We start from the raw sequence: 26,055 nt of genomic DNA, 5'->3' as shown, positions 1-26,055 counted from the left end.
CTAAGGAATGAGATGAGTCTTGAAGGATGGGTGGAAGTTACAAGGTGCTTTGCTGGTAGAGTGTGCAAAAGGAGGGAAGGGTAAGGAAAAAAATTACATACAGAGAATATGTGCATACGGACATGAGGGAGTGAGAACTAGTTATACTTAGGCAAGTACTTCCGGGGGAAAGATGAAAGGTGAGGCTAGAGAGGTAGGTAGGCAGGGGTTAGCTCATATCAGGCTTTGAATGTCATGTGAGGACATTTTAAGCTTTATTCTGTAGGGATGAGGGACCATCAAAGAGTTTTAAGTAGAGGGTAGGGAATGACATTTCAGGAAAGGGACAGTTAATCTAAGTAGACAGAGAGAAGAGTACCCAGAAGAGAGGTATTAAAAAAAAAAAAAAATTCTCTAAGACTATAGAACCTTATATCACTGCTTATTATCACAAGAATAAAATATACCATAAGCCATGCCATTCAGTCAACCAATCATCCATCCACGCGTCCATCCATCCACCCACCCATCCATCCATCCATGCATCTATCCATGCGCCCATACATCCAATCGATATTTACCAAGTGCTTATTACAAGCCAAACATTGTACTAGATGTTCAGGGATCAGTTCTCATTTTGTACCCATGCCCTCAGGTCTCCAAATTCCTTCTTTGGGAGAACAAGGCAAGCTTCGAGGGTCTTAAGCCAGAGGACCACCATTTGGAGACTGTGATGTGCCCTCAAATAGCTGTGCACACTGTTTTATTTACCACCTCCCTTCTACTCAGTCTTTTCCAAAGTATGAGGATCCATCTAGTCATTTCTCTCCTACTTCTCTCAGTTCTGCAATTTATGCCTCAGCTGCTAATTGGATGCTGTGACACATCAGCATTTTAGATTTGATTTATTCTGAGGGCGGGAAAAATTGTAGCAGATGATGATTATTATTATTAGGTAAGCAACAGGTAATTTTTAGTTTGGAGAAAGCACAGACTGTTTATTTTCCCTCCATCTGTCTCTCCTTTCCCACACAGTTTCCTGGGTGTGTTGTGGTGAGACAAACGCACACTGGTGGGGGGCTTGGTGAGTGACAATGCTCAGTGGAGTTTTTCAAAGCCACCCCCAAATGGAGAGAAGTCCCAAAGCAAACACTGCTGCTCCTCAGAAGCTTTTGTGGCAAATTTAGCTTCTCCTTTGACATCCTGTTTGGCCATTTAAAACATAGCTTGAAGCCACCTGTTTGTGCCAATTCATATGAAAAGAGAGACAAAAAGATACTGCCATGGCAGGTAAGGAATCTGCTGTCCCCCTTAAGTGGGTGCCTTGGGCTCCTGGTACCCGGTGAGTCTGGACCGCGCTAACGTTGGGACTGGACCCTTTTGAAAAGCTGATTAAAAATAACTGAAAAATTTCCAAAGTGCACACAGATGATTTGTGGGCTCTAGTGTGTTCACGGCGTGGGAGGGAGGATAAAGTATGTACTGGGTATAAGTGAGCTTAAGTGGGAAGTTAATGGTGTGTGATTGAGCAGTAATCACAGCCAAACCTCAGCTCCCTGTGGTCATGGGAAGGATGGGGGATTAGAAGGGGACAGAGATAAATAAAACCCCCAGATAAACAATTCCCTTATTTTAGCCAACAACTCCAACCTTTCAACGACTCAGCTTTCAGCAGGGTGCCATCTCTAGGGATCTGCTTACCTAGAGGTGGGGGCCTCTCATTTTCTATGCCTGCCTACCAGGCAGGGAGCTGGGAAGAAGAGGCAGAAAAATCAGAAGGAGGGAAGGACCACCAGAGCCTGTGTGCCCTTAGTGCTAAGGGCTTAGGTTCATCTCATTTCTAGGCCCGTGCTGAGTACAGGACCCACCTGTGTCCCACACTCAATCAGTGTTTCGGGATGAGTAAATGACAAGTCTCAGCTTGGATAACTCACTGTGAAGCATCTGGGAGTTGATTATGTTGGACAAAGATAGAAATGCTGTGGCTTATTTTGTTTGAGGTCTGGCCAGAAAGTGTCAGCTTTGCTCAGGAAAAGACTGGAAGCATCCCTAGGGGCCAAACTGGCCTGAGAAGGTGCAGGGGCTAGTCCTCACCTTTTCACTGACTGCAGGGGCAGAGGCAGAAGTTCCTCCAGCAACCTGCAGGGACGCAGCCAAGACCTGTGTCAGTATTCTTGGTGCACAGCGTGCTCCTGCAAAAGCTGGTGAAACACTCCCATAGTTTGCTGTTGAGGAGGCTGGCTTCCTGGAGTATCAATCACCCTGTCAGCTGTAATGTGCCTGAGCTTCCAGGATGACATCTGCTGACTCAGGTGCTTTGAGCAAAGTGAGGCAGTCAAGGGCCAAGGCTGAAGCACCCACCAAAGGACGGGCATTGTTGGGCAGCCCAGGTTGTCTGACATGGAACCCTGGCATCGGGAAAGCCAATGAAGGAGGTGAGCTCCCAGGCATGCATGATGCAATATTGTGACACAGCAATGAGCATGGCCCAGGATGAACACACTAGCTGTTACCAATATCATGACTGAGGCTGGTTGGGGGATATGGGAATTGGCCTTGTGCTTGTGGGTAGCATAGGGATGTGGCGGAGATGTTTATGAATATCATGTTCTGTCTTCTTCATCTCAGTTGCTTTCTCCATGCTCTGTCGCAGAGGCATATAGTGTGAATAAGGTCATAGTATTAAAATCAAGGAAGACCTGGGCTCCATTCCTGGATGGGCTGTTAAGAGCTACATACACTTGGGTGGAAAGCCAAGATTCTCTGAGCCATTTTCCTCATCTGCAAGATAAGGACACTAATGCCTACCCCACAGACTCATTATTTGGGTTAAGTAATAAAATCTCTGTAAAATACACATCTCCATTGCCTGGAATTCAGGAATCTGTGTTCATTATAACAGGGTCTGTGACAGCACCAAGAGGTGTAGGGCAGGGACTGGCAGGATCCGTGCTAGGATCAATTTTCTTTGGGGCATCACATCAGGTACTCAGAAGGCATGGCAGCCTAAAAATATGCTTCCTTGGCCAACAGCCCCTTCCTATATTTGCCGATGACAAGCTACAGGAGTTTGGTGGCCAACATGTCACAAATGCCTCTGCCCAATGTACAGTTTTGCCCAGGCCACAAAAAAGGCCTGACGGGAACCAGGTGAGGGAGAGGAACTCAGGAGGTGGCATGGGCTCTGGAGAAGGATGACCAGATGGCACAATGTGCCTATTGCAAAGGGTGATGCTTTTGGGGAGGGAATAGTGGGTATAGTGCCTGGGGTACCCCCATGCCTATTGTCCTAAGCAGTGATGATGTCACCACGAGGACTCTGTTAAAAACCCCCCAGTAGCAAATGCTGGATTTCTATTGATCATATCCACCAGATTCCAAGTTCCAACTGGGCACCTCCTCTCACGATCTGGCCAAAACTTCCCAAGGGGCTGACACGGCAACTTCCAACTTTTGGAACTGTCACACATGCCTTTTGTTTTCTCTCTCTCTCTCTCTCTCTTTCTTTTTCCAATTGGAAAGACATTTCTTCTTTGTCCATTTTCTTTTAAATGTGCATACCTGCTTCACTCCATATCTGTCAAAATGCTCAAGGGGAGTATTTTTTTTTTTTAACAACTTAGAATTTTCACGGCTGGAGATCTGTCGTTGTCGTTGACTGTTAGGGAGGTGTAGAGTCTCCTAAGAATGTCATAAAGTCAGCCATGGTGATCTTTGCTTAATTTCTCCTGGGGATACTTACGAGGGAAAGGGGAGGATGGGAGGTGATGTTCAGAGCACCTTCAGGGAAGCTGGAGGGAGCTGTTCAGGGCAGTGAGGGAGGGGAGGGACATCCCACGTTGCCCTTGCATCTCTGTTTCCAAGGGGCAACTGGTGGACAGGAGTGTGATCCTGTGGGCTGTCAGGGAGCCACCCCTCCCTTTCTGTTGCATCCTTTTGAATCTTTTGCATGATGTGGGACCTGAAGCCTGTCCCTGGATCTAGCACCCTTTTTCTTTCTGAGACAAAGGCTGCCTAAATCCTCAGGCCCCTGATGCTATGAAATGGAAGAACCATCATTTTGTTGCATCTTCATGAAAGAGACCTCTTTTTTCATAGATCTCATGGATATAAAAGTCACCACCCTGCAGCTTTTCCTGGGCATGGACATCACCCCTTTTGTTATTTCTAAGATCCAACAGAGACTAAGCTGGTATTCCGACCTGGGGTGGGAATGGCAAGAAAAGAACGAAAGAACGAAAGACACTTACTTTTATAAATATAGAAACTACCACCAATCCATTAGGGCTCTTTGCGGCTTCTGTGACATTTGTGTATAACTCATGGTTATAGTGGATGAGCTGCACCTGGCAGGAGGGAAAAACAGCAGTAAGAACAACAGTCTCACATGAAAAGGTGTGAGGCACAGCATAGCCACCCTACAGAAGGGTTCACCATAAGGTGTATTGTAGAACAATTGTAAAGGCAATCTTGTAATTGAAAGCAATTCAGGGAGGTGTGTGTGTGTGTGTGTGTGTGTGTAATGCATGCACACACACACACACAGAAAAGAACCCATACATATTTGCAAATGTTTTCTGGTAATAATCATGCCTTTAATAAGCTCAGTGCCCATCTGGCTCTGGCTCCAACCCAGGACATTCCCCCTAAAGTGTGTGTAAAGTGAGTTTCCCTTATTAGGAGTAGAACTGCCCTGTAGGGGTGGACGCGCTCTCCCGGCTGCATCCACAGCTGTCACTGGCACTGAGTGAATCTTCCTCATGGCCTTGGGCAAGCAGGGAATGGTTAGGTTCTGAGTTAGCCCAGTGACTCTGAGAGGACAGTGGCCAGCCTATGAAATGCTGAAGTCCTGACAGAGAGAGAGTGATGGCTGAAGCTCCTGATGCACCAGTCTGCCAAGGTCATCTGACCGTGTGGGACTCAATTCCCTCCTTGCTCAGTGAAAGTCAGCACTCTGCTCGTTGAGGCTTTGTGCCATAGTTAGTGTGGGTAGCACATGGAGTCTTGGATCTTGGCTCCAGGAAACTAGGGTTTCCCTCTTTTACTTAATTTTTCGAAAATTATTTTCTAAGAAATTTTGAAACATAGCACACATACATGTTCAACTAATGCCCCACCAATTTTTAGCCATATGAATAATTTACTCTACCTCACTGAGACTTGATTGCTTCCTCTGAAAAACAGGTGTGATTTTCTCCTTAGAATTCATCTCAGGCTGTGATTTTAAAATAGATTTTTTAAAAAATCATGGAGGTATAATATTTGTAACAAACTAAAAAAAGTTTCCCTCCACCTTTGTGTAATCCTAGCCCAAGCAATATGACTATTAACAGCTTAGCATCTATCCTTCCAGATATATATTTTTTATGCTTATAGATCACACACAGATACACATGTAGGGTTTAAGAAATCATATAGGTCTAAGATCTATAAATTCCTAGGATCATCTAGGATCCTAGAAATTTTCTAGGATTGATAAATTCCTAGAAACACACAACCTACCAACACTGAATCAAGAAGAAATAAAAACCTGAACAGATTAATACAAATAAAGAGAACTGAAGTAGTAATCAATCTCCCACCCCCCAACAAAGAAAAGCCCTGGACCAGATGGCTTTGTGGGTGAATTCCACCAGTCATTCAAAGAAGAACGCATACTGATCCTTTTTAAATTCTTCCAAAAAATTGAAGAGAGAATACTTGCAAACCTGTGAGGCCAGCATCATCCTGATACCAAACAAAGCCAAAGACTTTAAGAAAAGAGAATTATAGGCCAATATCCCTAATGAACACAGAGGCAAAAAACCTCAGTAGAATTCTAGCAAACTGAATTCAATAACACATTGAAAGCATTATACATCAGGACCAAGTAGGATTTATTCCTGGGATGCAAGGATGGTTTAACATATGTAAATCAATTGGTGTGACCTACCACATTAACAGAATGAAAAATAAAAACCACATGACCATCTCAATAGATTTAGAAAAAGCATCTGGCAAAATTCGCCATCCGTTCACGACAAAAACTCTCAACAAAAGCAGGTATAGAAGGAACTTACCTCCACACAATAAAGGCCATATATGAAAAGCCCATAGCTAACATCATAATCAATAGGGAAAAACTGAAAACTTTTTCTTTAAGATCCATTACAAGGCAATGATACCCAACCTTTCCACTTCTAGTCAACATAGTGCTGAATGTCCTAGGCAGAGCAATTAGATAAGAAAAAGAAATAAAAGGCATCCAAATCAGAAAGAAAGGAGGAAAATTATCTCTCCAGATGAAATAATCATATATGTAGAACACACTGAAGATTCACCCACAACAAAAAACTGTTAGCACTAATAAATGAATTCAGTAAAGTTGCAGGATACACATTCAGTACACAAAAATTGGTGGCATTTCTATACACTAACAATGAAGTATCTGAAAAGGGAATTAATAAAGTCAATCTCATTTACAATAGCAACAAAAAGAATAAAATACAGTTGACCTTGAACAACACAGGTTTGAACTGAGCTGGTCCACTTACATGCAGATTTGTTTTTTTTTTTTATAAATACAGTACAATATTGTAAATATTTTTTCTCTTCCTTATGATTTTCTTAATAACATTTTATTTTCTCTAGCTTACACAGGTAAGCTTACCTGTTACCTTAACACAGGTATGTACAAAATATGTGTTACCTGACTTTATGTTATCTGTAAGGCTTTTGGTCAATAGTAGGCTATTAGCAATTAAGTTTGTGTGAAGTCAAAAGTTCACAGGGATTTTTGACTTCATGGGGGTTGGTACCCTTAACCCTCACATTGTTCAAGGCTCAACTGTACTTAAGAATAAGCTTAACCAAAGAAGTGAAAGGGTTGTACACCAAAAACTATAAAGCAGTGATGAAAGAAAATTAAAGAAGACACAGATAAATGAAAAGTCATCCTGTGCACATGGGCTGCAAAAATTAATATTAATATTGTTAATGTTCATACTACTATTCAATTAAGTCCCTATCAAAATTCCAATGGCATTCTTTACAGAAATAGAACAAACCTTCCTAAAATTAATATGGAACCACGTAAGACTCTGAAATAGTCAAAGCAATCTTGAATAAGAAGAACAAAGCTTCCTGATTCCACAATATACTTCAAAGCTATAATAATTTTATGTCAGTATAGTATTGACATAAAAACATGTATGGACTGGTGGAACAGAATGAAGGGCCCAGAAATAAATCCATACACTTATGGTTAACAGATCTTCAACAAGTATGCTAAGAATACACAATGGGCAAAGGATAGTCTCTTCAGTAAAAGATGTTGGGAAAATTGGATATCCCATGAAGAAGAATGAAATTGGACCCTATCTTACATCATATATCAAAGTTAACTTAAACTAAAGACATAGATAAGACCTGAAATGGTAATATAGTAGAAGAAGACACAGGGAAAAAGCTTCTTGGCAATGAGTTTTTGGTCATGACACCAAAAAGTACAGGCAATAAAAGCAAAAGCAGACAGGCAGGATTGTCTCCAACTAAAAAGCTTCTGCACAGCAAAGGAAACAATCAAACAGTGAAAAGGCAACCAATAGGATGGAGAAAATATTCTCAAACCATATATCTAATGAGGGGTCAATATCCAAACTATATAGGGAACTCATACGACTCATTAGCCAAAAACCAAATAGCCTGGTTAAAAATAGGCAAAGGACTTGAATTGACATTTCTCAAAATAAGACACACAAATGGCCAATAGGTACCTGGAAAGGTGCTCAACAGCAACAGTCATCAGGAAAATGCCAATCAAAACCACAATGAAATATCACTACACACTTGTTAGAATAGCTATGGTCCAAAAGACAAGAGATCACAAGTGTTGGTGAGGATACAGAGAAAAGGGAACCCTTGTAGTCCGTTGATAGGAATGTAAACTGGTATATCACCATCATGGAAAACACTATGGAGGTTCTTCAAAAAGTTAAAAATAGAACTACCATTTGATTCAGCAATACCATTCTGGGTATAGATCCAAAGCAAATCTGGATCTCAAACAGACATCTTCAGTCCTATGTTCATTGCAGCATTATTCACAATATCCAAGATATGGAGATAACCCAAGTTTCTATTGATGAATGAATGGATAAAGTAACTGTATAAAGGAAAATAAGATGGAATATTATTTATCCATAAAAATGAAGGAAATCCTGCCATTTGTGACAACATGGATGAACCAGAAGGACATCATGCTAAGTGAAATAAGGCAGACCCAGAAAGACAAATACTGTCTGATCTCACTTATGTAAAGAATCTAAAATAGTCAAACTCATAGAAACAAAGAATAGCTTGGTGGTTGTCAAGGGATGGGGGAGGGAGGGGAAATGAGAGGTTGGTCAAAGGGTTCAAAGTTTCAGTTATGCAAAATAAATGAGTTCAGGAGCTCTGAGTACAGCCTGGTGATGATAGTTAACAATAGTGCACTGTATACTTGAAATTTGCTAAGAGTACAGTTCTTAAATCTTTATACACGCACGCACAATAGTAACTATGTAGAGGTGATGGATGTGTTACTTAGTTTGTCTGTGGTGATCTTTCCAAAGTATATTCATATATCAAAACATCAAGCTACACACCTTAAACATATACAATTTTTACATTTCAAAGAAAACTCAAAAAGTTGTTAAAAAATGAATAAACCCAGTAACAATGGAATCATTTCTAAGTATGATTGTGGACTTGATTTGTTAAATTTAAAAATAGTTTGTGGCTGTCTTTATAAGCCAGTGTGTACAGAGCTACCTAAGTCTTTACAATAGCTGTACAATTTTCTGTTGCACGAATGCCCCACAACACATTTTACTAGCCTCTTACTAGCTTTCTGGTTGTTTCAATTTTTTCTTCTCTCTGATAAACAATGTCACAGCAAGCTCAGCGTATATCTCTCTGTAGTGGTGTTAACATTTTCCACAGGCTGATTTGAGAATCTAGTAAGATAGTGTATGTAAAATGGTTTTGTGCCTCTGAAAAGTTTAAGTGTATTCATTATTACCAATATCCTGTAACACATTAAAAAAAAGGAAGTGAAGTTTCAGAAGCTAAGGAAGTCAATGATAAAAAAAACAAAAAAAAAAGGAAAAAGGTGCTTTTCTTTGATTTTTGAAAAAACCGGAGTGCCTGGGTGGTTCAGTTGGTTAAGTGTCTGGTTTGTGAGTTTGAATCCCGCATTGGGCTCTGCATTGGCAGTGTGGAGCTGGCTTGGAATTCTCTCTTCCTCTCTCTCTCTGTCCCTCCCTGGTTCATGCTCTCCCTCTCTCTCAAAATAAATAAATAAACTTAAAAAGATAAACCACCTCTAACACAGTGGTTTGCAACCTTCAGGGTGCATTCAAATCACCTGGGTGCTTTTAATACCCACCTGTGCTTGCTCCCCCAATTCTGATTTAATTGATTTGGGGTGGGGACAGAGCTCCGGGATTTGTTAAATGCTCTCCAGCTAGTGGGCAGCTGAAGTGGAGAACCAGTGCAACATAAGCAATGAGCATCAACATCCCATCAATGCCCAATCGCGTGGATAGAACCTTGGATCTGAGAAAACCCTGAACATCTTGAGTCAGTAGAGCTTTTCATGGAGGGAGCACGGTATTGCTGCTCTTGAAATATCCTACGTGCATATTGCTTTTTCACTTCTTGTGCGTTTTGCCAATGGTGGCAGATGGTCATACAGCAGCTCTTCTGCAATCAGAAAGTCAACCATAGGCAGGGGCTGGCAAGTGTGGTCTGCCAGTTTACCAGGCAGGTTGTTCAGGCCTATGCTTATCATTTGCCTTCCTCCCTCCCACTCACCAACACACACAGCCAGGACTTTCTGCAGGTGGAGAAGTGTTGCCATGTGGAAGAACCAGGAGCTGTGGGGGACCTGCCACACCACCCTTCAGTGTTGAGTAAGGTTCTTAATGAGAATCAAAACACATCCTGCCATCTGCTAAGATCTTCCCACCAGGTGACCTACAAAGCCACCTGGGGAAGTGCCAGTGCTACAGGGTATGCCTTGAAATTTCAGCGTGTTCTGAGAACCTGGCATTGGAGAGATGGGAAGTGGAAGGCAGTCCAGTGGAGTGGTTCTTCTCTCCAAATTACAAGACTGAAAAATGCAGGAAGAAGTCTCTTGAGCCACGAGGAGGCCCACAGGGTGGCATTCTGTAGGGGCCAGGGACTGTGAGAAAGGGGATGGTAAATATAGGGGTGAGGCTGTGCTCTGCTCTAAGCTTAAGTCGACACATCTGGCATCTTGATCTGATGTCTTGCCTCCTCTTTGTTCCAAGGTAACTTGGCTAGGATTCTGAGATCATGAGCTCTGGTTCCTATTAGGAGTCATTGATGGCCCGCTTCTTACGTTAGGTTGAACCATATGAAATTGACTTTTTGATCTACCAAAATGGTGATTTTACAGAATTAATATAATCTTAAAATAAAGCTATTTTGAATACAGCATATTCCCCCTCCCAAGGCATACAAATCAGATGTTAAAAAGATCCATAGTGCTTTCCTACTCAGTGTGTACTGCAGGGACCAGCAGCTCCATGGCCTCCAGAAGGGAACTTGTTAGAAATGTAGAGTCTTGAGCCCTACTCTAGATCTCCTGCATGAAAATCTGCATTTTAGCAAACCCCCAGTGATTTGAATGCACATGAAACTTGGGAGAAACACTGGTTTAGCAGACACTGTTTGTTGGCTGGCAGAGCCCTGTCGTGTCTGGCTGTTCCCTGCTCTTCTGGTTCATTTAGACTGGGTTGAGGGGTATGTGAATTATGTATGTGAGGAGGTGGGCTGAGTCCAGATCATAGAAGGCCCAGAAGATGACCTATGGAAGGGTTCTGAGCAGAGGGTAAGATAATCAGCATGGGCTGTAAGAAGGCAGATTAAAGCAGGGAGAGCCTGGAGGGAGGGAGGGCATACTTTCAGGAGGCAGCTATTTCAGGCAGACAGTGTTCCGTAGGAGCCTCAGAATGTGTATGTGTTTGGGATGAGTGGGAACTCCCAAGCCTCAGAACTGTCAGGAGCCCCAGAAGACCCTACGAGGCAGCTTGGCAGTGGCCAGGCTTCCTGTTTCCACTTGTCAGGACACAATTCTGGCATTAAAGCAAAGAGCAGAAGATGCATGGGGCCTGCACCAGCTCACGTACCATAAGTAGGGCTTCTCTGTGAAAAAGAGCTACCTTCCAGGTCCCTTCAGTGGCAATTATAGTTCCTGCAGCTGTTGCTTTGTTCGTCTGCAGCCAGGCACCGGGATGCCAATCAAGCACCCACTAACCACTCACAATGTGCGTGGCGTGGGTGGGGTGGGGGAAGAGGGTCTACTGTTGGTCCTGCTGTCGATTTGGGTTGGTGGGGGAGCAGCCACGTACAGGGTGTAGCTTGCTAGTTAGATTGGCAGGTGGATTCTGAAAGGGATGTCTATGGATTACTTCTTGCCAGTTACAGGTAATATTTTAAAACCCAATGCCTACAAATTTAGAATTTTTAATAATTTGCATGAGCACTCAGGTATGGCTTGAGACTCAACTTTGGGGTTTACTCAAGGTAATCAGTGTCTGACATGAAATAAGGGATAGCAAGTGGATGTTTGACCTCTTAGCAAGTGCAAGGAAACGAAGACAAGAGGGGACAATGTGGAAACTGCTCACAAACTCTTTGGGGGCTGTTAGTGACATGCTAATTAAGCACCAAGTTTAGTTATTCATTAAAGAGATGCCCCAAGGGCTTTTGCCAGCCTCATTGGAATTACCATGTGAAGTGTTAACCCTGGATTACAGGAAATTATTTTATAATCTTGACTTCTTATTAATTTAGATGGGTGCCCTCGTAGAGGGAAATGTAAGGCTGAGAAATAGCTATCTTAGAGGATGAAATAAGGTATTGTTGGTTTTTTTCATGATGCTCAGATGCGGCTCAGAGCCTGACACCAGGGTCCAGCACATTCTCTGTACTTAAGTCCTTCGTGAACTCATGGGACTCTTCCTTGTGGCACTAGCTTGAACCTTGTGTTCTCATCCCAGAACAAGCTGCTTCACTCAGACCTTTACAGGGACCTGGAATTCACTTGTTCAAAAAATCTTGGAAGGCCAACTGCATGCCGAGGCCAGCTGGGTAAGACAGATGAAGTCCTTGACCTCCTGGAGATGATTTCAGATAGTATCAAGAGCTTTGAAGGAAACAAACAAGACTTTGGCTTGCAAAGTGGACGGCAGTAGTGGAGGGCATGTGGGAGCGGGGAAAAAGGTCAGGAAGTGTATTGTTGGTGAAGGCTTGTCTGCAGAGGCGACATCCAAGCTGCGTTCTGATGACGAAAAGGAGCTGGGCATACAAGACTAGAGGGAGGCTCCTAGCTGGCAGAGAGAACAGCCTATGCAAAGGGGTAGGGACAAATGGCTGAGTATGGCTGGGAAAGGGTGAAGGACCAGCTCATGGAGGGCTTTGCTGATAATGGTAAAGAGCTTTGATTTTATTCCAAGTGCAACTGGAAGTCACTGGTTTTAAGGAAGAAATCACTTGACCCAAAGTGTGTTTTTGAAAGATTTCCCAGGGCAGAGTGGAGACAGAGGAGATCTTGCCTACCCTTCTTTACCGTACAGCTCAGTTTTAGCCTCAGCTTCTCCAGGAGGACATCCTCCATGAATCACTGACCTTGAGCATCAAGTGCAGCTCCTCTCTGCTCCATGGCGCTCTCATCCAGGGTCAGGTTCAAAATATTTTACAGCTGGGATGGCCTAAGTACTGTGTGATCAGAACAGATGTAAGCCATAGACAGCTGGTACAATCGCATGGGCTCTGGATGTTATTGTTGACATTAGTCACCATCATCATTTGTTGATAATCATCACCAACACTTGCTGAACACTTATTTATGAGAGAGATAACACCAGCAGTAACATCACCTCATTTAACCCTCGCAAAATTCCATGAGTTGTGCCGTTAGGTCCATTTGAGTCATGGGGACACCGGGCCTCCATGAGATGCTTTGCTCAAAGGAGTGGTAAGAGTTGGGATTACATGTAGTTCCTATGCCTGTAGAATTTACGCTCTACTCACACTCATGCACCATGTTATTTTGAAGCTCTTCTTTTCTCTACCTTTGAGTAAACATCTCACGGGCAGGAATGTCTTTCATCATATCATATCCTCTGTGCCTTCCATGGGACTTGCTTGGAGGAGATGTTGGCAGGTGTTTGCTGAATGAATCCCAATTTGCATACTACAGATTCTTCATCCTGGAAGGGGCCTCAGAGAAAACCCAGGCCAGCCACTTCTTTTAAAAATGAAGAAACTGAGGGGCTCCTGGATGGCTCAGTCGGTTGGGCATCTGACTTCAGCTCAGGTCATGATCTCTTGGTCCATGAGTTCAAGCCCCGCATCAGGCTCTGTGCTGGCAGCTGAGAGTCTGGAGCCTGCTTCGGATTCTGTGTCTCCCACTCTGTCTGCCCCTCCCCCACTCATGCTCTGTCTCTCTCTCACTCTCAAAAATGAATATTTTAAAAAATTAAAAAAATATAAAAATGAAGAAACTGAAACCAGAGAGGTGCCTGCCCAGGATCATATGGTCAATTATACATTGATTCATTCAAAAGCATTCAGTGAGCAGCTACTAAGTGAGGGAGAAGAGTACGAGTTGGAGTTGAACAGGGAGGCAGACCAGACCATGGAGAGCCTGGGAGGCCATGCTAAAGAGTCTGGACTCCACTCTAAGGGTGGTGGAGAATTGTGTTTATGACTATACTCAAGACCACAGGCAAAGCTTCTGTGCCTCATAATGGAAGTGAGGAGGCTGACTTGTCTCTGGTGACAAGTATCTCAGCTTCCAAGCTGGTAGGTCATCTTTACTAAATGAGCAGAACTGCTGCAAGCAAACTTCCAAGTCGACAGCAAGTTGTCCTTGTCACTGGTTAGGCTGAGAACAGCCTGTGGCGTAAAGGTCTCAAAACGAGCTCACACTTTGCAGCAACGAGGTGACCTGCAGGTGCATGCCAGGCTGCTGCTTGTTCACCCTTCATGCCTCGGCATGGCTGGCCAGCTGTGTTCTCAGACTCTGACGTAGACACCTTAGTTCGTCTTTCTCAGTGTGGTGCTCCATTATCAGGAGCCCCTCAGTGAACCCAGGAAAGAGCAGCCTTGTAGCAGAAGACGACACACACAGCATTTGGAGTGATAACACCACCACTCTAATTTCCCCTGCTTAAATACCTCAGTGGTTTCCCAATGCTTCCGAGACAAAGACCCAAATCTGAGCACAAGCCTTGTGTGGTCCCTGGCTTGTGCAATCACGTCTCCTTGTTCTATGTGCTCTGGCCAGAGTGACCTTTTAGTCTCCCTTACACACCATGCTTCCTTCTAGGACACCATTCCCTCACCTCTGTGCCTGCCTTTTATTTACAAACTCCTTTAGATTTGAGCTCGAGGGCCACCTCTTGAGAGAGATCCTCATAACATGCCCTCATGGCATCCTGTGCCTTTCCTCTTTGAAACATATCACCCTTTTATTTCAATATATGGTGTGACTGATTAATGCTCATCACTTTCACTAGTCTTTAAGCTTCATTCAGGCAAGGATGGTATCTAATGGGTCCTGTGATGTCCCTTGTGTCCAGCACAGTACCTGGCACATATTAGCTGTAGCAAGGTAGAAACAATTGTAAAATGAGTGAATGAAGCCATGCAGGCTGGAGGTAATACAATAAAACGGGATGTCCGAGGGACAGGGAAAGCAAGGCACCTGGCTGAGCCGGTAAAGGGACAGCTTGGAATCCTAAAGGGTATCTCTAATGGGAACTCGCCACTGGGTACCCCTGGACAAGGCATGCTCTCATTATGAACAGGGATAATAATATTAACCACTTCACAGAACTGTGCTGAGGATTTTATAAGACGAAATACAGAAAGCATTTAGCCCAAGGCCTGGCATCTAGTAAGCGCTCAGTAATTAGCTCTTCAGAATTACTAAACAAGCAATTGATAATAGAGCCCTCAGCTCCTGCAGAAACAGGGGTGAGGTGTGTGCAGCCGCCTCTTCTGGGTCCTGACTTTGAGTCTGTTCACTCAGGAAGCTTGAGCAAGATGTTGCCTGTTCAGAACCTGGATCATTTTCCGATTTATCTTGTTCCGTTCAGACACCCCGTGTTCCGGAGCACCCCGTGTTCCGGGCACTGGATATGAGATGAGGGCTTTTAAAGAGAAACATATTCCCAGTAGCTCATACTATAATTGAGAGGTTGGCAGGCTTTCTGTAGAGTGAGATAGTAAATATATCCAGCTATGTGGGTTATATGGTCTCTGACACAACTCCTCAAGCCTGCTTTTGTATGAAAGCAGCCACGGACAAAATAAAAGAATGGGTTCCAGCAAAACTCTCTGGGTTCCAGCAAAACTCTATTTTTATAAAAATGGGTGGCAGGTCATAGTCTGCCAATCCTGCTAGCTTAAATTTGAGAGATGAATACAAAACTTCATGGGCATACGTTACCTGGTAAGTGTTCTATAAAGATAGGAAGAAAATACATGCTGAAGGAATATCAATATTAACCTCTCCCTTCTTTTTAGATGATATTGATTACCACTGTCACATTTCTATAGCCCTTTAAACATTTCAAGGACAGATTCAATTCAGGAGAGTCTGATTCCTTCCAGTCAAGACACAAATTCCACCCAGCCTATACCAGACCCCAGGCATCCAGAGATGAATGGCGAATATTCGATTCCCTCAAGGAGCTCACCCATTGTACCCCATTTGTTCCCGAAATAGGCAAAAGATGAAACAAAGGCACAGAGAGGTTAGACAACTCTTCCAAGGTCACACAGCCAAGCGACTCTGGTCCACTTTGCTTTTGAGTGTACAAACATTTTCTTTCCACAAGAAAGGAAAGAGGAAAGGAAAGGTGTTTTGTATTTGAGAGCAGATCACATTTCAACATTGGTTGCTTGGAACAACAATTATAAGCTAGAACTTATTTATAGAGAGTCATTAACAAGTTTGTCTTTATGTGGAAGAGCACACGGTCTGCGGTGGAGAAGGCAGTTTGATATTTACCAACTGCCACATTCTCACCCTAAGGTTTGGCAATTATCACTGTCTGCCTGGTGACTGATCATTTCCTCCATTTTAAGACACAGAATGCAATTATGGCTAAAAATAAAAAGAAGTGCCTATAATTTCATTGACTAAAGACCCCCAAATATGGTCCAGCGATCACAGCAACCTATAAAATGTGAGTGAACTATGGTATTTTCTCCCAAAAGATAACACAACTTGGATTAAAAAAAATTTAAAAAAAAAAATTTTTTTTTTCCAACGTTTTTATTTATTTTTGGGACAGAGAGAGACAGAGCATGAACGGGGGAGGGGCAGAGAGAGAGGGAGACACAGAATCTGAAGCAGGCTCCAGGCTCTGAGCCATCAGCCCAGAGCCTGACGCGGGGCTCGAACTCACGGACCGCGAGATCGTGACCTGGCTGAAGTCGGACGCTTAACCGACTGCGCCACCCAGGCGCCCCCCCCAAAAAAAATTTTTTTAATGTTTATTTATTTCTGAGAGAGACAGAGTGTGAGTGGGGGAGGGGTAGACACACACACACACACACACACACACACACACAGAATCCGAAGCAGGCTCCAGGCTCTGAGCTGTCTGCACAGAGCCCAATGCGGGGCTCGAACCCACGAACTGTGAGATCATGACCTGAGCCAAAGTCGGACGCTCAACTGACTGAGCCACCCAGGTGCCTCTACACAACTTGGATTATTTGGTGTTTTTCACTGAGATGAATGATGGTTGACACAAGTGTTGAGTGCTATGTTTGGGTGCAGGAGGGTGCTGGAAAGGCATCCCTTTGAATCCAGCCAAATGCCTCTTCTGTCCAAATAACCTCGGGCTAGTTGTCTATTCCCTTTGTGCCGTAGTTTCTTCATGTGTAATATGGGAATGCACCTAAGGATCGTCATGAGAATAAAATACAAAATGCACTACACTGTCTTTCAGGAACTAGGCAGGGTATAGTCAAACATGCAAAATAAACAAGGTGACACATACGAAGTATCACACATATGAAAGGCAGTTATTCAATGTCCCTCGTTTTTCCTTCTGTGATGCAAAGACTGGACATACTTTCCTTCTTACTGGTTTCTGGACTTGAAATATGTTGTCACAAAACAAATGGCATGCCAACAGTCTTCTAGAGAGTTCTCTCTTCTGAAGAGACATATTTCCCGCACCTTTACCAAGAACCAGTAAGTGAGGCTATTCCCTGATGCTTTTCTCCACCCCCTCCCACCATGAAGCATTCTGAAATAGCCGTTTCTAGAAGCCAAACCTTCTTCCCATGATCCTTTTTTTCAAAGCATCTGTATCCCTTCCAATGCTCATGAAAAGAAGCTGCAGAAAGTCAGAGCAGGATGCTCTCTGGGGATCCTCCTGGAACTATTAGCCAGTGGTTGCTACCTGCCAGGATGGAAAGTGATGCTTGCAGGTGTGTTCTGAACCTTGGCTGATTTTAATTAATGCTCTCACCACTGGCACCCTACTACTTCCTGCCTGTGCTCCCATGACCTCCTATGCATCCCAGAGAAGGACATGGATGAGGATCATCCACTGGTTCTGGAGTTAAATGTCTTGGGTTCAAGTTCTGGGTTATTTAGTCTCTTTGAGCCTCGATTTCTTCACGTGAGAAAATGTGATTCCAACATAACGTCGCAAAGAGTCAGGATGATTAAATGAGCTAAAGCATGTAAATGAGCTAAAGCAGGGTTTAGATACTGTGCCTGGCACAAAGCAAGTACTCATTAAATGGGAGTTTTGGTTATTACTATTAGACATGTCTGGCTGCTGGGGCTCAGATAAAGGGAAAAGAGGCCCAGAAGGATGAAGTGACCCGTTATATTCCATAGATAAAAATGGAGCCAGGTCGTGAACACTTGGAGACTATATTTCTTGAGGTCGAGGTTGGTCTATTATTCATTTTTGCACCTTACTTTATCTTATTGTCATCTGATGCCAAGAACCTTCTGACAGTCTTTTCTTTCTGTAGTTTGTATGATGAAAATGGTAGATGTACTCGCCATGTTGTCTCAAACTATCTATGCATCGACTCTCTTAGCCTCAATGTCATACTGTGGAAGAGCTTGTCCCCTGGGTGAAAACCCATGTTCCAGTATCTTCAGGTCATTTTTGTTCAATGTTTATTGAATAAGGAACTCCAGAGCCCACATAAATAGTATTAATGAAGGCTCATTTTGTTCTAATTATTGCAGGGATATCATGTTATATAGTTCCTTTGATTAAGACAAGAATCATTTTTCTACTTCTATTACCCAGAGAATAGCCTTGGTCAAATGGGTTTATAAGCATGTTCCATGAGAAATTTAAAGGGCAATAGGCCAGTGTCTCTTATAATCATATTTTCAAGAAGACTAAACGAATATTAGCTAGTGAAAAACAATATTATGTTAAAAATTATTTTTATTATTATTTTACTTTACATTTTATTTTATGTATTTTGTTTTATTATTTTATTATGATCAAATAGGTTTTGTATCAGGAATCAAGAGTAGGTCAATATTGGAAAAAAAAACCTTCCGATGTAATTTGGTCGAATGAAGTGGGGGAAAAAAAGAACCATGAACATTTCAGGAAGGATTTACCTACATTTAAGTCACATCTATACCAACTAATACCTATCTTAGTGGAATCATTTTTCATCTTGGCCCAAGAACATGGCTTTAACAGTTGACTCTTCTGACTTAACCAATGTGACGTTGGTTCTTCCATCTCTTAGACACCATAGAAACTGGTAAGTTACTCCTGTTTTATTGTTATGCTTAAAATGACTTCAGTTTTGAACTTAAAAAAGAAGAGTCCAGTGCTTCAACCTGATGGCCAGCATGTCTCTGTCTGGGGTCTGACCTCTGGGCTTGAAGAAGGAACAGCCTCCAAATGATCGTGTCTGTTTGAGGTCTGGCCTCTGGGCTTGAAGAAGGAACAGCCTCCCAGTGATCATGTGATGACTTGAGCATGTCCATGGGAGGCTGAGTCAGGCTCTGAAAGCTTCCTTCTCCATTGCTTTGGGGCCACTACCCACAGTGCAACGTGAATGACGTTCCAGGGGACCATGCTGTAAGGTTTCTGTCCTATTGTAGCTGTTTGTAAGTGCTTATGCACTCACTAGTTTAGATATAATTAAACAGTAGAGACACATAATCTGTCAAATATCCACAGGCAATGACCATTATTAGGTGCCCTGCAGCAGGTGCGTGCCAAGGCCTTAACCGAAAAGACTTCTGAGCCCCACTTTGCAGTCGGTCCTGGGATGAGCCAACCTCAGATCAGTGAGAAAAAGAGGAGCAATCAGACTCTTCCTGTTAATTAGAGGCAGCTGTGTGGTGCTGGATTGTGTGAGGGCCTCGGAATCTCAAATTCTGGTGCTCAAGATCCAAGTTCTGTGTCTTACTGCTGTGTGACCTCAGGTAATCACCTAATGTTTTTCTGTCTCCGTTTCCTGATCTGTGATGTGAGGCCAACCACTTGTGCCTTCTAGGCTTTTGGGGGAAGGATTTGAGAAGTTAACGAATTATACATCTGGCTGTATTTTCAGCGAGTGGCACAATGCCTGGCGTATTCTATGTGCTTAGGTACTTGAAGGAAGCAATGCATGTTTGGAAAATCCTTTATATATGGTAATGCAATATATGCATAATGAAACATATACACATTTCCTTTTTATTCTGAACACTGGAGGACTCAATCTTTTCAGAAGTCTAACAAATGATTCCTACAGGTATCCTAGTGGGAATAGCTGGGGTGGGCAGGTTGGGGCTACCTGGATGATGTCTTTAGAAGAAAAAGAAGTCCTCTGAAGAATAGTGAGATAACAAAGGTTAAGTTAGGTGAATTATAGAGGCACAGAGCCCTATTGCTCCAGATTCTCAGACCAGAGCAAAGGAACCACCGGGCCAGACTCCAACTCTATAAGCAAGTAACTCTACCAAGACTTTGATGACACATTATTCAGTCACATCTGCTTTCTGCAGAGGCTGTAAACAAGCCATCATGGAGGAAGGAAGATGAAATCCTCACAGACCTCTTGCCAACCCCCCATGTTTAGTCAGTGTTAATTCAGAAGAGTCACTTTCGATGAGTGCTTTCCTGCCTGTCGTATTAAGGGAAATCGAAACACGACATCTCTTAGAGAAGAGAGGAAAGTTTTCTCTCCTCTTGTAAATCAATCTGTGAAGCAGTTTGGAAACGACGTTCATAAAACTAGGCTTTATTTTGTACACGTTAATTGTGTAAAGTGTAATACTTCACTAGAAACGCACACTTTCAAAGCCATTAAATAGACATAAACACCATCCACAGTGGATTGACTCTAGGGACGAGGAGTAGAAACAGCCCCAAGTTGGCAGTCAAGGGGACTGGGTTTCAAAGGACAGTTCTGCCACTCAGTAGTTGGGTGGGTCCTTGCTCCCGTTTAGACCTCAGGGTCTTTATCTGGAAACACAAAGATTTCAAGGACAGGGTTTTGTGCTTTCTAAAAAAAAAAAAAAAAAAAAAAAAAAGCACATTGGTGGGAGGTGTGGGCTGTTGCCTCCTGAGTTTTTGTCAAAGTCAATTAAGTCCCATAAAATTGAAACCAAATATTTATTTGAAATACTTAAATGAAAGGTTATATGGAATATTTAAATGAAAGTTACAGTAGACAGCATGTTTAGGCCTGCAGTTGCAAATGGAATGATGATAGGGGGCCAAGAAGGTTGACAAGACCAGGGGGATGATAGGGACCAATATCAAAGAACACCTGTGTGCAAGTCAGGAACAGTTTCTGGGCCTCCTGGCTGCCAGTCTGTGACCTCTGGTTTGATAGTGTTTAGGCCAAACGAAATCAAACCCAACCAAAACAAAATATCCCAAACCTGAGAACTGAATTCCATGTCTTCTCTCATTTATTCTTTCAATTACCATTTATTTGTGCCCCCTGTGCACCAGGCACTGTACTGGGCATGAGGTGATAAAAAGAAGGAAGCCGTCAGAGGCAGAAGGAAGCACATGTACAAATGCCCCGTGGCACCAGGGAAGCATATATAAGAAGAAACAGCTGGAGCTCAGGTTAGGGGGATGAAGGTAAAATGAGCCAGGAGAAAAATATAGGGACCACACCCATGCCCAGTCTTGGAGATCCTGTTAAGAATTTTGCCTTTATTCCAAGAAAAATGGAAAGTCACCAGAAGTTTTAAGACGACAGAAGGGGTATGTGTGAAGGGATGGGGAATGGTGATAACATCAGATTTGCTTTTTGCACAGATCACTCGACCAAAAACTATAGAGAGAAGTCTGTAAGCACAGGGGACTCTTCACCAGGGTGCATTTCCTCACTATCATGTCAGACTCTTCCAGGTTCTCTGTAAGCCAGGCTTTCCAGATCCTGGATCTGATCACCGCAACTCAACAGCATAGCTCACGTCATGGTGCCAGACAAGTTAAAAGTCATTTGAATATGTGCTTACCTTTTTTACACATAAATGGCACTGAAAATTATTTAGTGATTTTTTTTCCCTTGAAACATATAGAATTAAAAGAATAACATATCAACCCAGATTACAGGGCACAGGACACCCTCAGACAAGCTTCTGAAACATCAGGAAAAGTATTCAGGAAGATTATAAAAGATGAGTAATGACTACAAAACAACTTTTGGCAAACACAGAAAAGTATTAGCTTGTTCCAAGAAAAAAGAGAAGGTCAGCCAATCACTGAAAAACAAATAGAAAAAAAAACCCCAAAAAAAACCACCAAGAAAGAGCTAATACTTAAATGAAAAAGTACAAAAACAATAATTCAGGAACTAATTTGAATGATGCAAGGATGGCCATGTTGGTTCCAGACTCTTGCTGCAACTCACAATGAAACCAAATGCCAGAGGATAATGGGATCTGCTCTGGGGGTTCTCACACACCACACAGGAGGGAGGAAGCCACAGAGATATGGCATGTTGAAGAAGAAGGAAGAAATTACGGGTGCTGAGGGGTTTACTGGCTAGGTTGATACAGTCTTAGAATCCAGCCCTCTCTCTGCTACCCAGGTGGTGTTCTATAGGCAGGGAGCTGTGCACAGTTGGCTCTGGTCAAGTCTTCAATGTGTGTGACTATCTCATGCATTACAAGGCCTTTACAACCTTAGGGCCCCTCCCACTAATTGCTTGTAGTACCTCCCAATCATGGTGACAATCCCAAATGCCTCCTGCACTTTTCTGAACAACCCTTCTGGTGCAAACAACTGGAGTGTGGTGGTGGGTGTGGATTGGTGGTACTGCTCTGACTGAGGGTCATGGCTGGGAAAGTCAGTTTCCTTATCTGTCAAGTGGAGCTTATGATGGGGTTCTCATGCTACACGTATGTGCAGTGTCTCAGGGGTGAAGCAAAAATGAGCTTGGGTTGCAATACCCTTCCTGCTACAGCCCTGTGTGGTCTGACTCTCACTCAGTGCCAATGCTTTGCAGGATGCACCTAGTTCCTTCCTCTCCTCTTGGATCTTGTTTTATAGAAGGGTTCTGTTGTGGAGAGGTGGGTTGGTGCTGACAGTGGAGAAAAGGTGGCAGAGGAAGGGAAGCTGAATTAACCCTCGCTGTACGACAGGGGAGCCCAGATGGTGCTCTTGTCCTAGTCTCCCAAAATACACTCTTGGAGGGGAGCAGAGACAGCATTTTGCTGACAGCAATTGGGAAGAGGCATGTGGGCAGTTTATATTAAAGCTTCAATATCCATTCTAAGGGTTTCTGTGTGCATGTGAGAGCACCTTGGCTTTACTTGCAAACTACTCGGCCTAACATCCCAGGGAGAGACCACATTTCATTCTTTCCCTACTATCCTGTAAGCCAGGCCCAACCATTCAGTGAAGGGTTTGGCCTCAAATCATGGCTCCATCCTGGACGGGAAAGAGTAGTTACCAGCAGAACCAGGTCAGTGGGAGGGGAAGGTTTGATTCTCTTGCACAGTTGGTGTCTGGGACATTCCCAAGGGGGAGTGGAGACAGTGCAGTTCACATCCCCAGAGAGGTAGCACCCACTCTGTACCAGGAATGGTGTCAGTGTGGAGATTCCAAGATGGAAACTGAGTCTTGGTGTCAAGCAGTTCCCAGTCCACAGAGAGAGAAAACCAGCTCATACCTGGAGAGCTTTGTAATTTATCATGGATCTTCATATCCATTTCCTTACTGGACTCACATAATAGCCCTGCTGGAATTAGACCAAGAAGCCTTGAAACTACTTTCAAACAAGAGAGACTGAGGACTCAAAGACACTCAACTGGAAAGTGGTAGATCTTAGACTTGAATCCAGGTCTCTTATTTTCCAAACACAGTCTATTTCCCATCCCTAGAATTTGTCCAAGCTGCTTCTTTCATCTTGTGTAGATTCTCTAATTCTCTCCACCTATCCCTGTCTGGGATGATTATCAATTTAGAAAAGAATTAAAGGAGCTACCATACACAGAGAGTTTTCTACAGGCCAACAGGGTCTAGAATGCCCCATAGACATCATCTCATTCAAATCCTGTAACAGATATAGTGGCAGGAACTGTTGTTCCCACTTAACAGATGTGGAAACTGAGGTCAGAGAGGCGGGATGACTTCCTTGAGATCTCCCAGATGGTAAAAGGTGGAGTTATAGATCAAGCTGTTCCTGGTCTGGGCGCCACAGGAACAGCTTCTGCTTCCCTGGGATTAGCACGGCTCCTCTGCCTGCTTAGGGCCTCTGGGACACCAACTCATGGGTGCACCTGGGGGAGTCACCTCCTGTCATTGGGCCCTGGCGACGAGTTGGATGATTTCTGAGCTCCATTCCAGCTCTGCCTTTCTCCAGTTCTCTCTGTAGTGTCTACACCACCCCCAGATTTCTATGTTTCACATCCACAATGAGTAGCTGCAACAACTATACATTAGTGACCGTTATTGAGCCCTTAGTGTGAACCAGAACTGTGCTAGCCAGTCATGTGCATTATCTCTTTTAATCCTCACAAAACCCTTCTGCACGAGGACCTCACCATTACCTCCAGTTTACAGATATGGTGTAGAGATGTTAAGTAACGTGGATGGGTCACATTAATGGATGGAACAAGGGCTGGTGCCTGATGGCAAAGCCAACATGTGGACTCCTGAGCTCTATAGCCTCCAAATGCATGGAAATGCTTTGGGACTCAGATGGTTAAGCAGACCTGAGGACCAGTCTCAAGAAATGAATCCCTGTGGAATGGAGGCCTCATGCACTGGAGGGTTTTGTCTAGTGTCAGCTGCAGAGAAAAAGGCATAGAGGCTCGTTCTCTCTCTCTCTCTCTCTCTCTCTCTGTCTCTCTCTCTCTCTCTGTCTCTCTCTCTCTCTCTCTCTCTCCTTCCTCAGCTCCAGCTGCCCGGCATCCTGTCCTCTAAGGTTGGAGGGAGCTGGCCCAGTGTGTTGGTCACCTGTGAGTCTCAGGTTGTCTCTCCAGGTAGGAGCCACCCCAGATATACCGCTAACCCTTCCCCTGTGAGTTCCAGGCAGGGGCCAGCCTCTTGGCTTTTCCCAATTGTTACAGCTGTCTTGTCCTTCCCCGCTCTGACCTCCCTGCCCTCTACTGCCAAATCCCCATGTTTCTGTCCTTCTCTTGCCTACTTCTCTACAACATACAACTTATCGTTAAAGGGTTTCCTTTCTCTCTGTGCACATGCCTCATAATTTCATAATGTCTGGCCTTTGCTCAAGCTGTTTGTCTCCATCTGGAATGGCCACTCTTTTTAAAGCTGCCATTTCTGCCAATTGAAAGCCCCTCCTAATGCCAATGGAAAGCCATCTCCTCCATGCTGGCTTTCTGGATTTTTCCTCTGGATTTGCTGTATTCATCCTTTTGAATTCTCATAGTACTAAAATGTGTATTTTCCTCTGCTTTAAATAATAACTTTTTGTGTCCTTGTAGGAATTCCCCCTTAGCCTCTGAGTAGTAGAAAGAGTTGGAAATCTGACCCAAGTCCTGGCACTAAGTCTGTGACTTAAGGCCAGGGACTGTAACCTCTCTGAACTTGAGTTTCTTCATCTTTTAGATGGGGATAATACTACTTATTTTCCAATCATTATATAAGTGAATGCATGTAAAACACTTAGCACATGCCAGACTGGCAATAGGCACTCACGGATTCTAATTTACCTTCTATCTCACTTTCCTTATTGCCTCCTCCTCCAAATATACATATACTCTCTCACACACACATACACACACCCCACCCCCACCACTACCATGCCAGGAAGATGGCTCACTGCCAGCAAACATGGGATCACCGCATGTAAGAGCTGTTAGACTCATTAGTGGTCCATTGTTTGGGTCATTGTTTTGCATATGAGTAAGAAACACCTGAGCTGGGGGTCCTTGCTCTCAGTTGCCCTTAGGTAGTATGGCTATACAGCTAACATTTATTGGTATCCTACAATATGCCAGGCATGTGCTTGGTATTTTACAAGCCTTATCTTATTCGATCCTCCTGATAAATCCCCTAGGAGTTCAGGTAATAACATTTTCATCATCCCTATTTTATACAAGGGGGGAAACCCAAGCCTAAAGAAGTCAAGTTGCTTGGTCAATATCTCATTTTGCTAATAAATTGAAGAGTTAGAATCTGAACCCCAGAGCCCAATTCTAGAGGCTGGCTCTTAACCAGAAGCTTAAAACAAAAGTGGACCCTGGATACCCTGCATTCTTCCCAGAATCCTCTCCAGTGCATCAGGAGAGGATTCAGAAAAAGCTCATTTCCCAATTCTTTTGCCAAGGCTATTTCCCCAGCTCTGCCCAGTGGAGCTGCATTGAACAGAAATGAGTTCCACCAGCCAGACCCCTTGCCCTCCCAGTCTCCTCCCTCAATAGCTAGAATGAGCTGCCCAAGGGCCGACTGCTTTCTGGTGGGGGGATTCCTGAGAGCTTTGCAGAGGAGGAGGACTGCCCTTAGGCCTGCCAGAGTCGGAGACTCTTAACTCTGTCTTGGGCTGACACAGAACACACACCTCTCTTGCTGGTCATTCTGAGCTGAG

At 43.7% G+C, this 26,055-nt stretch overlaps 1 protein-coding gene across 1 annotated transcript in view; it reads right to left on the bottom strand.

The window, feature by feature from the left end:
- Positions 1-26,055, bottom strand: part of CA10 (carbonic anhydrase 10) — a 485,650-nt gene that overhangs the window by 20,259 nt on the left and 439,336 nt on the right. The window contains exon 5 of the mRNA XM_030296817.1: positions 4,230-4,325. Coding sequence (XP_030152677.1) covers positions 4,230-4,325 — 96 coding nt within the window. The remainder of the gene's footprint in view (positions 1-4,229; positions 4,326-26,055) is intronic.

The sequence above is a fragment of the Lynx canadensis genome, chromosome E1, assembly GCF_007474595.2.
Source record: "Lynx canadensis isolate LIC74 chromosome E1, mLynCan4.pri.v2, whole genome shotgun sequence".
Lineage (NCBI taxonomy): Eukaryota > Metazoa > Chordata > Mammalia > Carnivora > Felidae > Lynx > Lynx canadensis.
The sequence above is the reverse complement of the archived record's forward strand: the minus strand, read 5'-3'. Positions and strand labels throughout refer to the sequence as shown.